This window comes from Canis lupus, chromosome 35 (assembly GCF_048164855.1).
Source record: "Canis lupus baileyi chromosome 35, mCanLup2.hap1, whole genome shotgun sequence".
NCBI classification, from domain to species: domain Eukaryota; kingdom Metazoa; phylum Chordata; class Mammalia; order Carnivora; family Canidae; genus Canis; species Canis lupus.
In genome coordinates, this window is record NC_132872.1 from 6,171,268 (window position 1) to 6,192,013 (window position 20,746).

The window sequence follows — 20,746 nt, forward strand, 5'->3', positions numbered from 1 at the left end:
GGGCCGCACACGGAGGTGGAGGGTGCAGGCTGCTTCCCTTCCCCTCACCACCTTAGAATGTGGACAAGAAGCCTCCGACAGCCCCCAGGACCCAAGGGGTGGCCGTTTGTCACCACCCACTGCCACCCTCCCTTTGATGGCCACACTCCCTTCCTAGCGGCTGACTGAATCACAGTGAGAGCTTGCCTGGCCCAGGGAACGTTCTCAGTGTGGCACAACCTCCCCTACCCAGGCTCAGGCCTGGCCCTCAGGCCCTACATCTCAGTCAGTTCTCCTCCCTGGAACCAAAGCTCTTTCTAGCTGTCAACCTCTGCTTCTCTCAAGGAACAAAGGAACCCAGATCCTCACTGTCAGCCCTGACAGTTAACCTTGTAGAAATTTTGAGAGTACGAGTAGACACCATCTGCACAGGAAGAAAGTGAACTTCCTGACATGAGGAAAAAGGGCGGAGGTGTCAGCTTTACCTACTTTAGCCCTGACTGATGTCTTACAGTCTGAACCCCGATACCTAAATGTCCGAGTCACCCACAGAACCTGGTGTTGTCCCCAAAAGACACATCTCTGAATCAAGGCATGATTTCCAGGAGGTTACTCTTCAGATAAAGTGGGAAGAGAGGAGGGACCAGGGTAGTAGGCATTTGCCACCTGCAAATAAGGGCAGGTGGGTGAACCCCATGGGAGCAGAACCTGGAGTCACCAAAAATGAGGCATGGGTAATCGGAGACAGGAGTATGCAGCCAGGATTTGGACATGAGGGCCTTATAGAGGGGTCTGGATCTTGAGGCTCAAAGGTTTGTTAGAAATGCAGACTGTCAGATTCTCACTCCAGACCCCCAGAATCAGAATCTTCATGTTTAGCAAGATTCCCAGTAGACACATGAGCCCAGGAAAAAATGAGAAGCTTCGCTGCTCCAGGGAACAGCAAGGGCACCTTTCTTCGTGGGGATTCCCCGATGCTGTGTGACTTGGCTGTGTCCTTTTCCCGCAGCATACCAGGCAGCCTTATCCCTGGGCCAGGACCCATCCAATGACTGCAACGACAGCCAGCGGGAGGTTCGCATCGTGGCTCAGAGGCGGGGGCAGAATGAGCCTGTGCTGGGGGTGGATTACCGGCAGCGCAAGATCACCATCCAGAACCGTGAGTGCAGGGAAGGCAGCGGGGGACGGGGGTGGCAAGAGGTACAGACACTGGGCTTGGTGGCCTGAGTCATTGTGGGGATTTCCCTTTTTTTTTTTTTATTTAATTTGTTTGTTTGAGGAAAGTGCCAGATACATAGATTGCTGTACCACCGTCTGAAGTCACTCCCCTGGAAGTTTGTCTCAGGATGAGATGTCCTGCAGCTTTGGCTAAAGGTCTGGGAGTGGTTGGTTTCTTTTGCTTTTTCCTGGCTGAAGTGAGGCTCAGGCTTGTTTGCTCCCTGCCATAAATTGCTCTCAGGGCCCCTGAGTTTCCCTCCCGTTGTACATGTCGAAGGGGCTTCCAGGTAAATGGCCCCCTTGAGATCATCATCACCCGTTGATAGAGGAGAGAGCATTAGGGTTAGAATCAAAGACTTCCGGCTGCTAGCTCATGGACCAGCAGCAGACGCTTTCTCTGGCCTCTGTTACCTCATCTGAAAGATGGACATAAGGCCTCTGTCTCTGTACACTGAAGTAAATATCAAACGTGATCTCTAAGAGCTACGTGTAAAGCATATTTATTCTTTGTGCCTGGTACAGGGACTGGTGGTTAGAGCTCCCAGGCTGCAGTCACTCTTGGGTGTGGGTCCTCGTTCTGCACTAATAGGGTATATGAACTTGGGCAAGTCCCTTCAATTTTTTTTTAGCCTCAATTTCTACAAAGTGGGACTTGCCGTAGTACTACCCATCTCCTGGAGGGTGGTCAGGATCAAGTGAGATGATATGCATAAAGCACCTAGCAAATATTAAGTGTGCAGTGAACTTTAGTCATCACTAAGCGTGCTTTCCGGTGGATGGGCTAGCGCCCCACGTTCCTATCTCATCATCCAGGATTGCTCTGATAAGTTATTGGCGCAGAATTCAGAGCCTGTTTCGGTGAGCTTCACGTGTAGTGTTAAATAAATATTAACTGGTTAAAAGGATGAAAAGAGGGGCGAATACACTAAGCAGGCTGGCCATCAGGGTACCTGCAGCAATAATGTGAGGAGATCAGTGGATACTCTATGACCGACTAAAGGTAGATCATTTATAGGGAGCCAATTTAACATTTGCTTCCAAATTTGTATATAATACCTTGGCTGTAATATTTAAGTCTGACTCTTTTACATGTGATCTCTGATTTCCCCAAGCCAGCCCTTAGTCTCTGGGCCTTGGGGAACATCTGTCCTTTTCTGGTCTCTAGGTACATTCTCAAAGATTCAGGGTGGTTCTGTTTTTTCCCAGAGTCTGCCAATTAAAGCCTTTTTAATTGGCAAGTCTCCTTTACAGTTTTTGAAGAATGAAAGTCCCCACAGGTGACAATCCCCACTTTTCTTTTTTTTTTTTAATTTTGAGCAATACTATCCACTGTCTCCACTCCCAGTCACCTTTGGATCAAACTCTGCTTCTCCCGTACTCCCATGGGAAAGCGGTATTTTCCCCTTGTGTTTTATTTTCCCCCCATGCTTGTCATGACTCCCTGGAGCCCTTGTTTTCTGATACTTCTCTGCCTGTGTTTGCATCATTTGAGATGACCATGTCAGGTCAGTTCTTGGATCATTTAAAATATTAACATGTCTGAATGTCCTCATTGCTGTGACATCCCTAAAATAATCTTTATGTCTAATAAAAATTGAGGCATATTTTTAATGAACGTTAACATTGAGGGAGAATTTCCTCCAAAGCGCTTTTACCATTTTTCCAAGTCTGGGGTAAGCTTGTTTCTGGGAAAGGTAGTGTGTTTGGAAAATCATGGGTAGGAAAAAATCGTAGAGATTGACGTAGAAAGAGAAGGAAACAGAAGTTGAAATTAGCTCCAGTCATGCATGACCGTGCATTTTTGTTTCATTTCCTCAATAAATATTTTTTGACAAACAGATAATGAAGAATTATACGTAGCACTGCCAACTAAGCAGGAACAAGTCTGTAATGCTAAGGTTTTGGTTTTTTGTGTGTGTTTTTGTTTTTAAAGAATTTGACGATGTCCCCTGGCACTTACTGTGGCTATAATAGCAGGGATGTGGAGGTGCCCTGATGCCTCTGACTGAAGCCCTTTTAGGACAGAGATGGATCTTGTGCCTCTGCAGATCTTCCTCAGTGTTGGACCCACACGAGGTCTTCAGTGAAGATTTGTTGCATTTACTAAACCTGAACATACCATTTTTCTATCTTAATGAGGTAGCACAGTGCTTGGTGCTCATGAAAAACTGAAATTCCTTTCTTGAACATTGAGTAGCATTTATCCTTGAAACATTGGCATTTCATCCCTGCTTATTCAACTTCATCTCATAACTTGTCTCTTCAAGGGCCAGAGGGATCCATTCACAGCTGGTGAGGGATCCAGGCTGTGGGGTTTTTGACCCACTTTGGAAAGTACATTAGAACTTAGCAGTTAAGAGCACCTGTATTGCAGTGGAGAACCATGGATTTGAATCTACATCTGCTATGCATTATTTCTCTGTTCTTAGGCCAGTTTCTTAGCCTCTTGGAGTCTTGGTTTCCTCATCTGAAATGCAACTAATAAGCATACTTACCGTATCAGGATGGTATTGAGTTTGACTGTGAGGAAGCAAAAGCCCAAAATATTAGTGACTTAACAATGAAGAAATTTATTTCTTCTCATGTATGAATTTGGAGGTAGATAGTCCAAAACTAGTGCGTGGGCTCTGTTCCATTAAGTCCTCGGGGACCAGGCCCAAGCTCCAGCTCACCAAGAAAGTCTTTTCCTTCTTCATGGTTGAAAACGGCAGCCACCACATTTGCTTTCCAGATAACAGAGTAAAAGGAGAGATGAAGAAGAAAAGGACCAAGATGTTCCCAAAGTGTTGTAGGAAAGTTCCTGGGAGCCATCGTGTATCGCTTCTGCTTGCATCCTGTCCACCAGAACGAAGTTGCACATCCATGTCCACGGTTCAAAGAGGATAGGAAATAGTGACTTTATTCTGCATGGCCACATACATGAGCAAAAAATTCTATGACTGTGAGAGAAAGGGAGAAGAGACCCTGGGAGGCAACGTAATGTGTACCTCACCTACTTAGAAAGCTGTGGTGGGAATTAAATGAGGTGATATCTAAAATCCTTTCAAGGTACCTGGGAGGGCTCAATGAATGGTCAGTTCTACCATCATTATACTGTTCAGAGAAAGAGGAGAGTCTCAAAAAAAGGGAATTGAGGCCTTCCTCTGAACCACGAGGGGCCCTCTTAGGATGTGGAAGGACAATGCTGGGTCTTTAAGCCATAGAACCCAGGGCCCCCTCCTTTAATCTTCGGCACTTTCTCCCTCCCTTCCTGCAGGAGCAGATCTGGTAATTAATGAAGTGATGTGGTGGGACCATGGAGTGTATTATTGCACCATTGAGGCTCCAGGGGACACATCAGGAGACCCAGATAAGGAGGTGAAGCTTATTGTCCTGCGTAAGTGCTGCTGGAGCTTTTTATTTAGCCACCCCATCACTGTGACATTTTTATATATGGAAAAAAAAAAGAAGCAAGCAAGCCCAGGTTATCATTGGATCGCCAACGTCTGAAGATCCCTTCCCAAGGCTAAACTTTTTTCCCCCCAGTATATTAATTGAACTTAATTTATAGGTCAAGAGCTATATTTATTAGGCCTCTAGAATGTGAGACGTGGAAGCATTCACCTGCATATTTAGTTAGCCTGCTCTTGGCATCTCCCCTGCAGACTGGCTGACAGTGATCTTCATCATTCTGGGGGCCCTCCTCCTGCTTCTGCTGATTGGAGTGTGCTGGTGCCAGTGCTGTCCTCAGTATTGCTGCTGCTACATCCGCTGCCCCTGCTGTCCTGCCCGCTGCTGCTGCCCCGAGGAAGGTAAGAGGGGACAGATGAGCAGTGCGACTGGGTGCTGCTGGAGACTGCTGTCCCAAATAGATCAACTTCACATACCAGGTCAAAACCTTAGGTCCTTCCAGTTTCTCCTTCATGCCCTTCTCCCATCACAGGCTCAGAGGTCTTCGACCTCAGCCCAGAATATGATGTTCCAGGAAGTTGTAGGCCCAAGGGGGAAGATTTCTGCCCATCTACATCATAGCCTGCCTAAGGCCACCTTCCAATAGTTCTGCCTACTGCTGGCATTTCCTCAATGGCTCTGATATGCCTGTGCTTCAGTATTTGCTCCTAGCACTCACCTTGCTTGGACATGGAGTGGCTAGAGTGAGTGGTTTAAACGTAGCAGTGAGAGAGGTCACCCCTTAGAGGTGATTTGAAAAGAACAGATAGAGGAGAAAGGTGTTAAAGCAGCCGTTCTTAAACTTACGAATTACCTATGGTTTGTTAAAAGCTGGCTGCTGGCTCCGCCTCCAGAGTTTCTGATTCAATTGGTTTGGGTAGGCCTGAGGATTTGTATTCCAGAAAAGTTTTCAAGTGATGTGATGCTGATGATCTGTGGGTCACACTTTGAGAACCTCTTTTTAGATGAAGGAAAGAGGTTTAGATGAAGGAGAGCGAGCGAGCAGAAGATCTTGCTCTTTTTTTTTTTTTTTTTAAGATTTTATTTATTTATTCATGAAAGATACAGGGAGAGAGAGAGAGGCAGAGACACAGACAGGCTCCATGCAGGGAGCCCGATGTGGGACTCGATCCCAGGACTCCAGGACCATGCCCTGGGCCGAAGGCAGGCGCTAAGCCACTGAGCCATCCAGGGATCCCCAAGATCTTGCTCTTAATGTAATCTTTCTTTTGACTAAAATTTGACCTTTTAAAACAGAATTATGACATGCTCTAAAAAATTTGGCTGTGGAATGCTAAACTTTTTTGTCGAAAATTATTCTATAAAAATCCTTTTCTTTATTTCTTTTTTTTTTTTAAGATTTTATTTATTAGAGAGAGAGTGAGAGAATGAACAGCCAGGAGGGGAGAGGGAGAAACAGGCTCCCCACCGGGCAGGGAGCCTGACATGGGGCTCCACGTCAGGACCCTGGGATCATGGCCTGGGCTGAAGGCAGATGCTTAATGGACTGAGCCACCCAGGTGCCTAAAAATCTTTTCTTAATAAGTAGATGGTGTGGGACCAACTGCTTTAAACGGAAGGAGTTTCATATTCTGAAAATAATATTTTTCCCCCAGTGATATACATAAAGTATTACATTGTAGAAAGTTTGAGAAATTCAGAAAAATATAAAGACTAATCTGAGCATTCAGAGATAATCACTCTTTAGCAGTTTGGTCCATTTGAACAGAAATTTTTTAAAAGGGAAGAGAAGGGATTGCCTTATAAGATAGAAACAAAACTTAATCTACAATGTTAAGAAGGTCAATGGCCTGTGTCTGGTTTCAGGCCTGTATTCTGGGGTTGTCGTTTTACAGGAAAAGAGAACTAACTTTTATTGGATGTCTGCTATGCATAGGCCCTTTGCATGGATTTCCCTGTATGAATCCTCACAACCCTAGAAGGCTGTTTCATCACTACTTAACAGATGAGGGGACTAAAGGTCAGAGAAGTCACACAGCTAGTAAGTAGCAGTGGCAGCATGGTGTTGAATCCGTTTTCATCTGACTTATGAGTGCCTGAATTTCACTTGGTAGAGGCTACTACAAACTGTGTGTAGATCACAGTAGGCTTGGCAGAGATACCAAGGACCTCCTTAAAGAGAAGAAAAATAGGGCAGCCCTGGTGGCTCAGCGGTGTAGCGCCACCTTCAGCCCAGGGCCTGATCCTGGAGACCTGGGATCAAGTCCTACGTTGGGCTTCCTGCATGGAGCCTGCTTCTCCCTCTGCCTATGTCTCTGCCTCTCTCTGTCTCTCATGAATAAATAAATAAAATCTTTAAAAAAAAGAGAGAGAGAGAGAGAGAGAGAGGAAAAATAGCAGAGAACTGGATATTGGGCTGTGGAACTCATCACCTTTCAAGAGCCTCTGGGAGAGAGGCCATGGAGGAGTCACTATCCCTGGAGTAGTAATATGCAGAAAGAGATGAGAAAATCACTCCCAAGGTCAGTGGAGCACTAAAAACAAGCAGGACCGAGGACAAAGCCAACACAAATGATGAATGTGTCCACTGTTTCAGTATGCTGCTAAACAGGTTCTGAGGGAGAGTGGTTTCTCCTGAGCGTTAGAGTTCCTTTAGAAGAACGAGTAATATAAAGAAATGCAGGCTACAAGTAAACATCTCTGGACTTGAGTGAATGAGGTCACTTTCAGAGTGAATCACTACGGCAGACTGTCCTGAGAATTTTGATGACAGGAGGAGATTGCATGGAGGGAGCAGAAGTTGTTACGGAGAGCTCCTGGATGAGGAAATGGGTGTGCGTGACTGTTGGTTAGAATAGGATAACCCCAAGCATATTTGTAGGCAAAGAACCAAAGCCAGTAGGAAATGAGTAAAGCAAAGCCTTATCAAGTGGCATGAACACTAAGCAGGTAGAACAGGTGGGAGGGACATCAGGCGTACTGACTACCTTTAGAAAGGAAAGGCGCCCTGCCCTGACCTCTGGAGAGAGAGAGAGGAAGTCATTAAAATGTGGGGGATGGTCAAAGTATAAGAGAGGAAGCTGAGGGATCTCATACCCTCATGTCTTGATTTCAGCAAATCAAAATTCTAGAGCAATTTAGAGAGCTCTAAGGGAGCTGAAGAATGACATCCAGGGCTTCTTGGCCTTCTCTGACCACAGCCCACCTCACTAACTTGGTCCCACTTTCCAATGAGTTAATAGGGGACCAGTGAGGAGAAAAAGGAGAATGACACCAAATTTTAGCAAGCCTTGATAATTCACTTCATCCTGGGAAATGACCCACAGTAGAACATAAAGATGAAAGTTATTGAAACTGAACCCTAGATTGGTTACTGGCCATCCTCCTACAGAACCTCTAGGTATACCCTGTGGTGGACTACAGGCCACACTGGGAATCTCTGACCTATGCTACCTGCCTCCCCATTCCCCTCACAGCTGAGGGAAGTAAGGCCTCGAGGCTTTAGCACAATCGCACGCAGCCTGTTAGTGGCAGACCCTGGACTAGACACTAGCCCCTCCATTCCATGCCCAGGGCTGGTTCCTTTTCCTTGACTAAGATGATGTCATCAGCTGAGAGTTCATGGGGAGAGGAAGACCTGAGAAGCGGGGAATGTTTAAACTGCTCTAGAGGAGGGAAGTGGGCTCAGTAGATCAGTCAAAGGAAGCTATGTGTGTGCTGAGTGAGGTTGGTTGCCTGGCTGTACAGTCAGCTCTGACAGCATGGGGCCAGAAGCTAAAGCTGCAATGGTTAAGAGTTCAAGTGTGTGGGATTCTAAGAAGCTCCTAAGGATATCGCTGAAATGACTAGCCAGACAAGTTAGAGGGGACTGGTAGTATGAGAAAAAGTGAAAGGGCTGTGTGACCATGGGTCAACCAAAAGAGGGTAAAGAATGAGTTCTCTAAAAGTAGAAAGAGGCTGGTAAGGCATAGGAAGCAGTTACAGGCAAATGCAGTTGGAAAGTTTTGGGCACCACAGATGATGCTGGCTGCAGGGAAGGAGAGGTGAGGGTCTCCGGAGGAGGGGGAAGTGCTGTGCCATTTCTGTCACGAAAGAGACATCTTAAGGAATATGCCCTGGGTTTTCCTCAGAAATGAAGATAAATATGCCAAATATGGTTTGGTCTCCAAATATGTACTTTTGTTTCCTTTGGGATCTAAGGCAAAGAAGTGACTTATTATAAGAATTTATTATGACAGTGAGAGCCACTGTCTCTTGATGGTCCTCTATGAGGCATTTCGTGTGTATTGCTTCATTTAACCTCACCGACTTAATGAAATAGGTATTACCTTAGCTCACAGAGGAGGAGCCTGGGGCCACAAACTCTGGAAATCCACTCAAAATCACACAGCTGGTACAGGCTGGGATTCAAGCTGAAGTCCATCTGACCCGCAGAGGTCTTATTTAGGGAGACTTGACCCTGAGGACCATAGTTCCCAAAAGGTTGTTGAGAATTCTCAATAGTTAACTCCAGTTGGGCTTCCTGCACGAGTGTTAAGGAGCTTGTTAAAAACACGACTTTGGCTTGCTTTGCAGTAGACTGAAGGAGAGTTTCTGGGCGTGGAATCCAGGAATCTGTATTTTTAACTATAGCTCCTTAATGTGATCGAGGCAGACTTGACTCCACTGAGATTCAGAGATAACGTGCTAGGAGTCTTTTGAGGCTTAGCTACTTGCTCCATGTCGCTCATTTTATTGCCTGTCTGATTCCCCACTAGGTGAACAGCAGAAAACCATGACATCCCCATGGGACAAGAGGGCCAGGGAGAAGCTCAGAGGCTATGTTTTCCACTCCCATCTCAGCAGTTCCATTACATCAGGGAAAGGCGGGGCCCTGGGGAAAAGGGTGTGGCAGCTAAGAAGAGAGCAGGTGGGTTAATCTCTGGAGTATGGAAAATTTGACAAGAAAGCTCATGGAGAATGTAGAAGGGTCTCCAGAGAGTTACGTGTGCTGAGGGTCCCATTAGTTAAAAAAAGTCATTTGGGGAACAAGGTGTAAGCCCAACTTTCCCTTCATCTACCATGGAATTGGGAGGAGTAGGAGGAGGAAGTGGCCAGGATTCAGTTAGAGGGGTGAGGGGTAAGTAGGGTTGTTCCCAGTAGAATCAGACGCCCCAGGCCTCAGAGGCAGAGACTAGTCTGGAGTGGGCTTTGAAGGATGGGGCTGAGTCGGAGAGAAATAAAGCAAGGAGGTACCACTATGGAAGGTGTTTTTTGTTTTGATTTTTTGTTTGTTTTATTTTGCTTGTTTCATCAAAAAAATGAAGGGGGGTCTGGGGACTCAGCGATTTGGCAGAAAGAGCACAGGTGTGGGCTTCAGAGAGGCACCTCTGTCCATCACCAGCTATGGGACCTGGAACTGGGACGTCAGCCTCTCTGCACCCAGCTTCTTCAATGAAGTCCCACATGAAAAGATTGCCCCGAGGAGTAGTCAGCTTATGTAAAGTGACTGGCACACGCACATTAAGCTGGGCATCGTGTGTGCTGATGGTGGCACACGGAGGGAGCTGGGGGAGGCATCGTTAGCAAGAGGGAGAGGAGGGGGCCTCTGCAGAGGCTCTGGAGTGCGGTCCAGTGGCCGGAAGGTGGGGCAGCTGGGTGAGCTGCTCTAAGCTTGCATCTGATTCCCTCCAGGCTCGGCTGTGGTACGCAGTCAGGGCTGGAGCTCTGGACATTTCTGAGGGCTCAGCAGCAACCACTTCTTGTTGTGCTGGACGTCTGTTGCACACGGGAGCCCCTGGGTCCAGATGGCCCCCAGCTGTTGGCCTCAGCAAACCCCCTGCCCTTTGCAGCAGGGTTCGGGACGCCTGTCCTTCTGCCCTTCTTACTGTGCCAGGAGGAAGCCCCAGGCAGAGCTCCGCTGCTTGAGAGGTGGGGGGGGTGGGCCTCGCGGGGCTTGAGGAACCCAGGAGGAGGTGAAAGTGCCAAGCTGGGGGCCTGAGGCAGGCACTTCCTGTGCTGAAACACATACGTGCATCTCCTACACGCATGGATAGACAGAGGCCTTGGGAGACAGTTATCCTAAAATAGAAATTCATGAACAAAACCAACTAAATGCTTTTGTTTTTAGTTTGCACTCACAGGGGCGGAGGGGAGGGCCGGGGAGGGGAGAGGATTGTGTGCTTTGGACTAGAGGCCGTGCCTGGGGTACTGGAGTAACGTGTCTCTGGGCTCCTTGTACTGCTTTTTTATATGATTTTCTTTGCCCTGAAAGGAAATGGCATCTCCTTTCTCCCTTCCCTGCCTTCAGTGCACCCCTTAGAGACTCCCCCTACTTAGGGAAAATCCCAACACTTACTGAGATAAAGAGATTACAAAAGATTCACTGGGAGCCACTTCACCTTTTTTTCCTTTTTTTTTTTTAAAGATTTTATTTATTTATTCATGGGAGACACACAGAGAGAGAGGCAGAGACCCAGGCAGAGGGAGAAGCAGGCTCCATGCAGGGAGCCCGACCTGGGACTTGATCCCGGGTCTCCAGGATCAGGCCCTGGGCTGAAAGTGGAGCTAAACTGCTGAGCCACCCGGGCTGCCCCTCTACTTCACCTTTTTGCATCTCTTGCCTCCCTCCCATGAGTTTCTCCCTCCCAGGGCTGCTGTACTACCTAGACCGTTTGTCAGTCTGCTTTCCTTTACCAGTAATTCTGCCCATTGACCTCAGCATCTACTTTCTTTTGCTTTTTTTTTTTTTTTTTCCTTTTTCCACTGTGAGCAGGAAGCCCTGAGCTTCCCTGGCAGCCCCTGACCCACAGCCCCCTGGGAGTCATTTGTGTCTGCATCTTCTACGTTTGGCCTGTGGCTAAAGGCCTTGTTCGCCTGGGACCCGAGATTCCGTGCCCGCCAATCTCCATGTATCCACCTACAACTTAGGGGAACCCAGGAAAGGCAGCATGATGCGATGTTTTCAAGACTGGGAAGTCGGGTGGTCTAGGTATACTCTCCTGGGGCACCTTCCCAGCTCCTTGCCAGATGGCCGATTGGCTACTACTCCCTAAACTCTTACTCCTACGTGAGATAGATTAGAAACTGGCCTCTTAGCAAGGCTGCTGGGGAGAGAGAAGTGAAGTGGGAGGTGTGGGGCTCGTCCTGGCTGAGGGTCTGCATTTCTCGTTTTTCCCTGCAGCCCTGGCCCGTCACCGCTACATGAAGCAGGCTCAGGCCCTAGGCCCTCAGATGATGGAAAAACCTCTATACTGGGGGGCGGACAGGAGCTCCCAGGTTTCATCTTATCCAATGAACCCGCTGCTGCAGCGAGGTAAACCTTGCCAGAGATTTGGGGCGGAAGAGGGCAGAGGGCAGGGGTAGGCGCATGGGCTACCTCGGGGTCTTCTTGACCAATACAGTGGCAATCTGTGACTGAGGATGGGGACGGGATAGATGCAAGCAGAGTAGTGTGGCATTTTGGTGCCCTGGTTCTGAGGAGCATGTTTTGGGGCCAGCAGTTCTGCAATGTTCTTATCCTTGTTTCTATTTAGATTTGTCCCTGCGATCCAGCCTCCCACAGATGCCAATGACCCAGACCGCCGCCGCTCACCCTCCGGTCACCAATGGTGTCTTAGAGTATTTGGAGAAAGAGCTGCGGAACCTCAACCCAGCGCAGCCTCTGCCCCCTGACCTCAAAGCCATTTCTGGCCAAGCCTGCAGCATGCTGTCCTCCCTGGGCTCTGAGGTCGTGGAGCGCAGAATCATCCACCTGCCCCCCCTGATTAGAGACCTGCCACCGTCCTGGAGGACCAGCAGCTCCTCCCGCCAGCAGTGGCCCGCCCCCGGCGCCCCTGGACCCTGGGGTGTGAGCTCTGATGTCCACCGCGAGCTCCAGGGCCGGGAGCCCAAGCGGCTTCGGAGGGGAAGGCACCCCTGCTCCAGGCCGCACGGGTCACACGCGCCCTGGTCGGACAGGGACAGCCTCGGCGACGGCCCCTCGTCCTGGGAGGCCCTGGGCCTGGGCCGCGGCCCCCGGGGGGATGCCCAGCGGCCCCGGAGGCGCAGGCACCGCAGCTACTCCCCGCCCTCGCCTTCGGGCCTCAGTTCCTGGAGCTCGGAGGAGGAGGGGGAGGAGGGGGACAGGCGGCCCCGGGGCCGGGGGACCCCCTACAGCTCACAGGCCACCACCTGGGCCACCTGGGCCGAGGAGAAGCCGCCCAGCTACCGCTCCCTGGATGTCCTGCCGGGCAGGAAGGGCAGGAAAGGAGGGAGCGTGGAGAGGCGCTCGGTGAGCCTGGGGCAGCCTGCGGGGGGCAGGGAGCTGCCCCGGGTCACCCCCCACCCCCGCCCTGAGGGCCCCTCCTCCTCGAGCCTGCCTTCTGGGCTTGGGGAGGCTGCCTGGGGAGCTAGGAGGGGCCCAGGCGCTGCAGGGGGCCGCGGAGGGCTCAGTGCTTGAGGCTTGAAACAGCCCTGGTCCTGCTCAAACCAGCCCTGCTCACACAGTCTCGTGAGGCAGGGTTCCCCCACTTCACAGATGAAGAAGCGAGGCTCAGAATAATGCAGCATCTGTGAGTAGTGGAGCTAAGACTTAAAACGCAGGCTTTGTGGCTAAGGCTTTACTTCCTGTCATAGCTGCCTGACTTGACTTAGCAGCCCCATTTCCATACCCCAAAGTAGAACATGCAGCCTGACAGAGGATGTTTGTGCCTCCTCCGGCCTACAGGTCAGTGTGCGAGGCCTTGTATTCGAGGATGAGGTCCTATGAGACCCCCTGGAAAGAATCCTTAAAGTGATTTAAACACACACACACACACACACACACACACACACACAGCAACCAAACAGCCAAACATCTCATATCCCAAATATGGGTCAAAACTTTAGGGTTCTGAAACAGGTAAGGCTCCAATGGGTGCCAGTCATAGCTTTGTCATAGCTTTGTGCCTTAAAGAGGCACAAAGAGGGATCATAGGCCTTTTAGGCTTTAATTTTTTTTAAGATGTGACTTTAAAAACCATTCTATAATTGCTACACCCAAATGATGGTATTCCCTCAGTATCACTTTGCAAAGTGATGCTGCCGTTGCTCAAAAATATTCATGAACTGCCTTCAGAGCCAACGTAAATGAAAATCTGTTTCTCTATTTGACCAAAACCCTTTTCTGTTTTGCTTCTGTTGACATAAAGGGATATGTAGGAGGCTCTGAGGGAAGTTCCCAGAGTAGAGGATGTTACAGGAAGAATTTTAGTGTCTCATACATTTTCAAGGATACGCCTCTCATTTGGAAATTCAAGTTCCATGATTTGTCTAAAAACCAATCACATGCATGGAGTGTGCAAAGAAACAGGCACCTTGTGGGAGTTATAGTACTAGTCTTTCTAGAAAAGAGTCTTGGTGAGACAGTAATTCATGAGGAAGGTAGCAAAGGCCTGCAGGCAGCTCTAAAATAATGGCAATTATATGATAGTCTCACAGATGTCCCAGGAGAGAGGCAAAGACCAGTAACAATGAAACTTAGTCACATCCTTACTAAGTGGTACCTAGCTATGGACATTTATGCCATATCCCATTTAACCCTTAGAACACCCAGTGAGGTTTGTACTGTTATCTTCAGTTTACAATAGATACAACTCTTTCTTCCATGTTACCAGTGGGAAAATTTCCTCCTGAAAGAAAACTCGGAACCAGTTAAAGCCTGGACAACTGCTGCTAATTTAGTCATATAGTGACTAAACTGTCTCTTATCTTCATTTTAACAGAAAAAAAAATGTAATTTGAAAGGCAGTTTTTGGCCTGAAATCCACACCCTGTTTTCTTTGAAGTTTTTCTTCATTTTCTTCTATTTGTTATGTGGTTTCTTATAAGTGAGAGAGGGGTAAAAGGAGCACCAGTTATGTTCCATGCACTGGGGTAAGCCTTTTCCAAACCTTATTTCATTTAATCTTTGCAACAACATGTGAGGCTAAGTGAGATGGGTATCATGCCCTAAGTCACAGGGCCAATAGGCAGTGAAGCCAGAATTTGAGCATAGATAGGTCTCTGAGTCTTAAGCCTTACCCTTTCAGTACCCTTCATGCTGCCTCACTTGAAAGAAACAAGAATCGTTTGGGGCAGTGACGTTTTCCTTCTATATTTCTTCCTGGTAACTTTATTTCTTCCTCATTTTCTGAAAGCATCACGGCCTCCTTTATCATCAAGATGTACACAAGCAAACCAAATTTTCTATTGTAAAGTTTCTCATGGGATACAAAGATTTCACTTAAGATCTTTTGAAAGCCTTCATTTTTTTGACTTTCTCTGAGCTTATCTCCTAAAGAGTTATCACTTTATCACATTCTACTATTCTAATTCTACTATTCTAATATGAGTCTACTCATATTCTGAGTGACTACAGCCCAGGCCATAGCTGGCTTAAGAAGATTGGTTGGTTGGAAGGGCAGAGTGTTTTGTTTATAGTTTGAATTTTGAATGCCTTCATTGAAGCAAAAGTCTCCAGGGCCAAAGTCTCGCTCACTCTTTGCTGCTTTTTCCAGTGGGGCTGGGCTGGATGCTTCCCACACACTTTCCTAACCTCTGAAGTCTTCGGAGATTGCAGCTAACTTCAGAACTTTTAATACAATCAGGCCACTAGATGGCAATCTTTGATTATGTATAACCAAGTTCCTGTTTGCTCCTGGAGCTAATACATGTATCACTATTTTCTTCAATCAAGCTTTCAGCAGTTACAGCTTTATCATAATTTTTTACAAAATACTTATTTAAAATACTTCATTAAATACTCAGAGTAGTATGCATTAATCAAAAAATCTTTTGGCTAACATGGAACCTTCTCTCTGAAGAATAATGTTTAACAAGTAGATACCAAGGAACAAGGGCTTCCATCCAATATAGGTTAAGAACTATTCTGAGACAATGAGAGTTATGTTGAGGAATCTCCCATCTGACTACAGAATCAGGATTCCAGCAGCTCCGACCGTAGGCCTGGGTATTTTTTCACTCTATCAAAGGCTACAACCTCAGCAATACAAGAAACTGTAATGTCAAGTTTTAAACTCCTGTGGTTTCAGACTGTGCTGCTCCTGTGTTCCTGGCCTCCTTCAGATTATCTTTCTTTCCAGTCCTGCCCTATGAGAAAGGGCTTCCCAAGGCATTTCTGGTTTGTTGTGAACTTGGTCTATATACACCTGTTCTAATACAAGAGAAAACTACTGCATTCCTTCCTCTCCAAGTTAAACTCAGACTTTATGTAGAGAACCCAAGATATTTTTTTCCATTTTTCTTGATTTGAGTTAATAAAAGCATTTTTCTTACTCAGAATACTTATTCTATTTTAATACAATGCCTATTCCTTGATCATGTCTAGGTTTTTCCTCAGCAGGCCCTCTCCAAGTTCCCTTTTTGCCCTTTCATTGCTTTCATTTTATCAGAGAATATTCATCCCATAGCATTTTGATTAGAAGCCATGCCCCCTAAAACTCACTTTCCTGATAAAACAGAAACACTTTTGTATATTTACCTACATTCATGTTAAGTGTAATAATAACATGAATGTATATGCATATACGATGCATATACGATGCATTTTGAACAGTATGTTTTGGGACATATATCTTATTTTGCCATTTCAAATAGGATAAAAAGTCACATTCATGGACTGCAGTTATAGATATTCAAAACTTATGTAGAAATGATCCTCCAAAATACATAGTTAGAGAAAATATGAGAAATGTAGACATAGTCCTTGTCCCGATAGAACAAGTTGAAAAAGCTAAAAGATCAAGTGGATTAACTTCTGAAGAAGAGCCACTGAGTTTGGCCAGGAAGAGATAAATAATGATCTTTGAAAAATAACTTGAGAAAAATACTAAGGTATGAAGCTCAACTTTTAGAAAAGGGCTGAGAAGGAATGGTTCAGGAGACTATGAATAGGAAAAGAGGACCTGGGCTATGTCTTCATTAACAAATGGTAGGGAGATGAGCTGATGAATGGACAGGGTACTTTTTTTTAGTGTAAAGGAAGTTTGAAGGTGTTAAATCAGCAGGAGGCAAAGTGAATGAGACTGTAAGAAACTCAAAAATTAAAGATGTTTGAGGGAGGCTCCAGGAAGGTGTGAAAGAACAGAAAACCTAAGCCTCAGGAAGAGACTGGCTTCATGAGGAATTAAGTATTTTTTTAGATTCAGTTATGCTGTCCCAGCGTCTACCACTCACCTAGGATTTGCACCAGAATCAACTGTACTTTGTATATTGTATGCATGGACAGTAAGATCCCAGCTGACTGGATTCTCTTGTGTTCTATTCCCCAGGAGAGAGACAGCTCCCATAGTGGAAGGAGTGTGGTCATTTAGTCACCGGGCACAGCACTACTTTGGCTACTTCTCAGCTCCCGCATATCATCAGCATCACCTAGATTTCCAGCTGACTTGGGAGGGACACTGCAACTTCTTATTGAACAGCTTTGGCTTAAATTCAGAGAACAAAATAGAAGAATATTAAAAAAACAAGAGTTTGAGGAATGAATGACTATAGTGTTAGCCTTGGTTCACACTCTGCACATTTAGAGTATCTGACTTCTAATGGACCCTAACTGGCATGTGATCCCTCAGGAACTCAGGAGCCCAAGTCTTCAAGTAGGTTACACAGGTCAACCATGTCCATTTTCAAAGTGAGAACTCAGGAATCTTTAAGGAGAAACCAAACATGTTTCAGGTGCCCGAAATTTATTGGATACTCCATGGAAATTTCCATGGGAACTTGTCTCTATCTCTATAGCATACCTCCATGTTAGGAGTACACCTTGCTGCATTCATGCCCAGTTCTGAGTGCTCCTAAGGATCAAGTCAGAGATGGCATAGGAAATACTCCAGCAATGTGCTCCCTCATGGGTTATTTATGCAAGTGTAGAAAATCACTAAGAAGCACTTTTGCACCAAACTTATCCCTATCCCTTGTTTTCTTCTCGCTTTTTTTTTTTTTTTTTTTTTTGGTCTACATCTAATTTATATATTCATATATATTATGTATCCATTCAAATCATTTTAAATGCTTCTTGGGAACAATTCAGTATGTAAATAAATTAGAAAGAAAATGTACTGGCCTAAGGGTTCTGCCCCAAATAAAAATTTACTTTGGTGCACTTGACTGAACTGAGTTTTCTTTCCTACTAAAGCTCAGAGAAGAGGCAGGCCAACTTGGATAGTTTGGAGTCACTTTTCTCCTGGTACCACTCAGCCTTGCAGAGTTGAGATTTCCCAAGCAGAAGCATCCAGATAGGTTTTGCCACTCAGAGAGCCCTGGGAGGAGAGCGCTATGCCCTCTCTATAGTGAGCTTTACCACTGCCTCCCATTTCCCCCAGCCCCTTTGGCGGTTTCATGAAAACATTTGTGCTTGATGTAGAGATGCTGTTTGAGCAGACTGGAAGGAGATGGTCTAAAAAGAGGGGGGCATATGTGTATTCCTCAACAGTATCTTTATGTATATGGCCTTAAGCTCAGTGTAGATCCTGTTGTGTTAACACATTTTCCCCCCTGGCCTCATTAATTACATCTGGAGAAAATAAGTTAAATGCCTGCCTTGGGCAAAGGTTCCATTTGGATTCTTGATGTTTATAATGTAAATGGGTGTAAAATAACAAAACAGAAACAAAAATAAAAATTTTAACAGATAAAGAAGACATAAGGGATCCCTGGGTGGCACAGCGGTTTAGCACCTGCCTTTGGCCCAGGGCGCGATCCTGGAGACGCAGGATCGAATCCCACGTCGGGCTCCCGGTGCATGGAGCCTGCTTCTCCCTCTGCCTGTGTCTCTGCCTCTCTCTCTCTCTCTCTCTCTCTGTGACTATCATAAAATAAATAAAAATTTAAAAAAAAAAGAAGACATAACTTTATAAACCCTGGAAATGCCACAAGAAATAGGCCAAGAAGAACTCTAAAGGATGCTAAGAAGAAGGCAAGGTGGTTTGGGAATCCAGGGCCTGAGGAATAACACAGAATCAGGGTATCTTGAACCCCCCAACCAAAAAAAGCGAGCCACCCAGAGCTGGCATTTTCCAACTTCCCACCTAGCAGTAGAAAGTAATAGCTCATTCTTCCCCCTGGATTTAGCGGGAGTTCCTCTGGCAACCTCGGCAATGGGAATGGACTAGGGGCCCTACCAAAAATAAGTGATCAGGGTAAGTATGCTTCTTCCCAGCTGGGCCGGAGACTCTTCCATAGAGAGAGACTGGTGAGTAGGAAGAACCAGTAAGAGAGACTCAGGTAAAGCAGACCACCCAGCTGAGAAAGCCTCTTTGTTCTCAAGGGACAGAGACTCTCCTCCCCTGGCCAGAGATAGTAGGGCTGACTATGGAACCAAGAAAAAGACCTGTCACAGTTAGCAGCCTGTGCCTGGAAGCCACTTTGTCTCCATGAAACTGAGACTCTCTCCTCCCTGGCCCAGATTAACTGGGGTAGCAGGGGAACACTAAAAGAAGGCTTTCTACATACCCCTCCCTCACCAAGAAATATCTGGCAACCCAGCCAGAGGAAGTTTCTTCCATCCTCTCAGGTAGCATCAACAGAGACCAGAGTGGGCCCCAGTAGCACCAAATACACCATGTAGACCAACATAACATCACAAAGATTCTGAAAATTAAACTGCCATTGGGATCATGGCCTGCAAACAGAGGCTAAAACTTGTATGTTAAACCTAATAGGGTAACTTCTCTGTAAAATAAAATATTAAAATATGACCTAGAGTATCCTAACATAATAGACAAAATGACCAGGATACAAACCAAGACCCAAGAAAATCACAACTTGAATGGGAAAAAAAATCACCTGATGCCAACCTGATATGAATCAGAAGGTGGAATTATGTGATAAGAATTTGAAGGCAGGGACACCTGGGTGGCTCAGCGGTTGAGCGTCTGCCTTCAGCTCAGAGCTTGATCCCCGACTCCTGGGATCCAGTCCCGCATCAGGCTCCCCATGAGGAGCCTGCTTCTCCCTCTGCCTGTGTCTCTGGCTCTCTCTGTCTCTCTCTCTGTCTCTGCATCTCTATGAATAAATAAATAAAATCTTAAAAAAAATTTTAAAAAAAGATTTTGAAGGCAAACATTATACAGATACTACAATTATAAATTCTCTTAAAAATAGAAAAATCTCAAAAAAGTTATGCATAAAAGAAAAGGAAATTATAAAACTGAAAGATACAACAAATTAAACTCGATGATGGAGGTCAGATTCAGTGAACATGAGGACAGAACAATTTCAACAGACAGAATTCACTCAAATAGAAAATAAACTGGAAAAAATGAACAGTGTCTTAGGGACCTGTGAAACTATGACAAAATGTCTAATAGTCATATCATTGGAGTCCCAGAAAAGTAGAGGAGAAAAGTAGGGATGAATGGGTATTTGAAGAAATAATGGCTGAGAACTGCCCATATTTGATGAAAGACACCAGCCTAGAGATTGAATGAACCTAGAAGCCGAATGAACCCAAACAGGATAAACCTAGAGGATCCATGCCAAGATACATCATAATTAAACGTTTAAAAGAGGACAAAAACTCCCGAAAGCAGCCAGAGAGAAGGCATTCTCTGTAAGGAAACACCAATTTAAGTAGATTTCTTACGTAAAACCATGAAGAAGGAAATGGCAAAATATTTTTTAAGTGCTGGAAAAAAGAACTGTTAACCATAATTCTCTATCTAGAAAAACTATTTTTCAGAAATGAAGGGAAAATAAGGACATTCATAGATGAGCAAAAGCTAAGATTCTGTTACTAGCTGACCTATCCTGAAAAGACTGGAAATTCTTCAAAAAGAAAGGAAATGATAAAAGAAGGAAACTTACAGCATCAGGAATCAAGAAGAAACAATAGAAAGGACAGAAATATGGGTCCATACAATAGACAGTTCTTTTCCTTATGAGTTTTATAAATCATATTTGATGATTGAAACAAAAATTATAATACTAATACTAAAACAATGATATTTAAAGGTGGGAAAAGTAAAAGGACCTAAATGGAAGTGAAGTTTCTGTATTTCATTTGAAGTGGTTAAATGTTGATACCAGTACACAGTTATAAGTAGCACCCAGGGAAACCACTACGAAGATTATACAGAGAAACAAACTTAAAAGTCTTATAAATAAATCAGGATGGAATCCTAAAACATGTTCAAGTAACTTACAAAAAGGTAAGAAAGAGGAA

At 45.7% G+C, this 20,746-nt stretch overlaps 1 protein-coding gene across 3 annotated transcripts in view; it reads left to right on the forward strand.

Moving 5' to 3' along the window:
• The window catches only part of ILDR1 (immunoglobulin like domain containing receptor 1), a 30,529-nt gene extending 12,838 nt beyond the window's left edge, over positions 1–17,691 (forward strand). Inside the window, exons 3-8 of one of the 3 annotated variants that reach the window (XM_072812271.1) lie at positions 989–1,138; positions 4,454–4,573; positions 4,842–4,988; positions 11,750–11,881; positions 12,102–12,838; positions 16,857–17,691. In XM_072812271.1, the coding sequence (XP_072668372.1) occupies positions 989–1,138; positions 4,454–4,573; positions 4,842–4,988; positions 11,750–11,881; positions 12,102–12,838; positions 16,857–16,898 (1,328 nt within the window). In that variant the 3' untranslated portion in view covers positions 16,899–17,691. The remainder of the gene's footprint in view (positions 1–988; positions 1,139–4,453; positions 4,574–4,841; positions 4,989–11,749; positions 11,882–12,101; positions 12,839–16,856) is intronic. The other 2 variants (XM_072812273.1, XM_072812272.1) reach the window with 2 other exon arrangements.
• Positions 17,692–20,746: the final 3,055 nt, after the last annotated feature.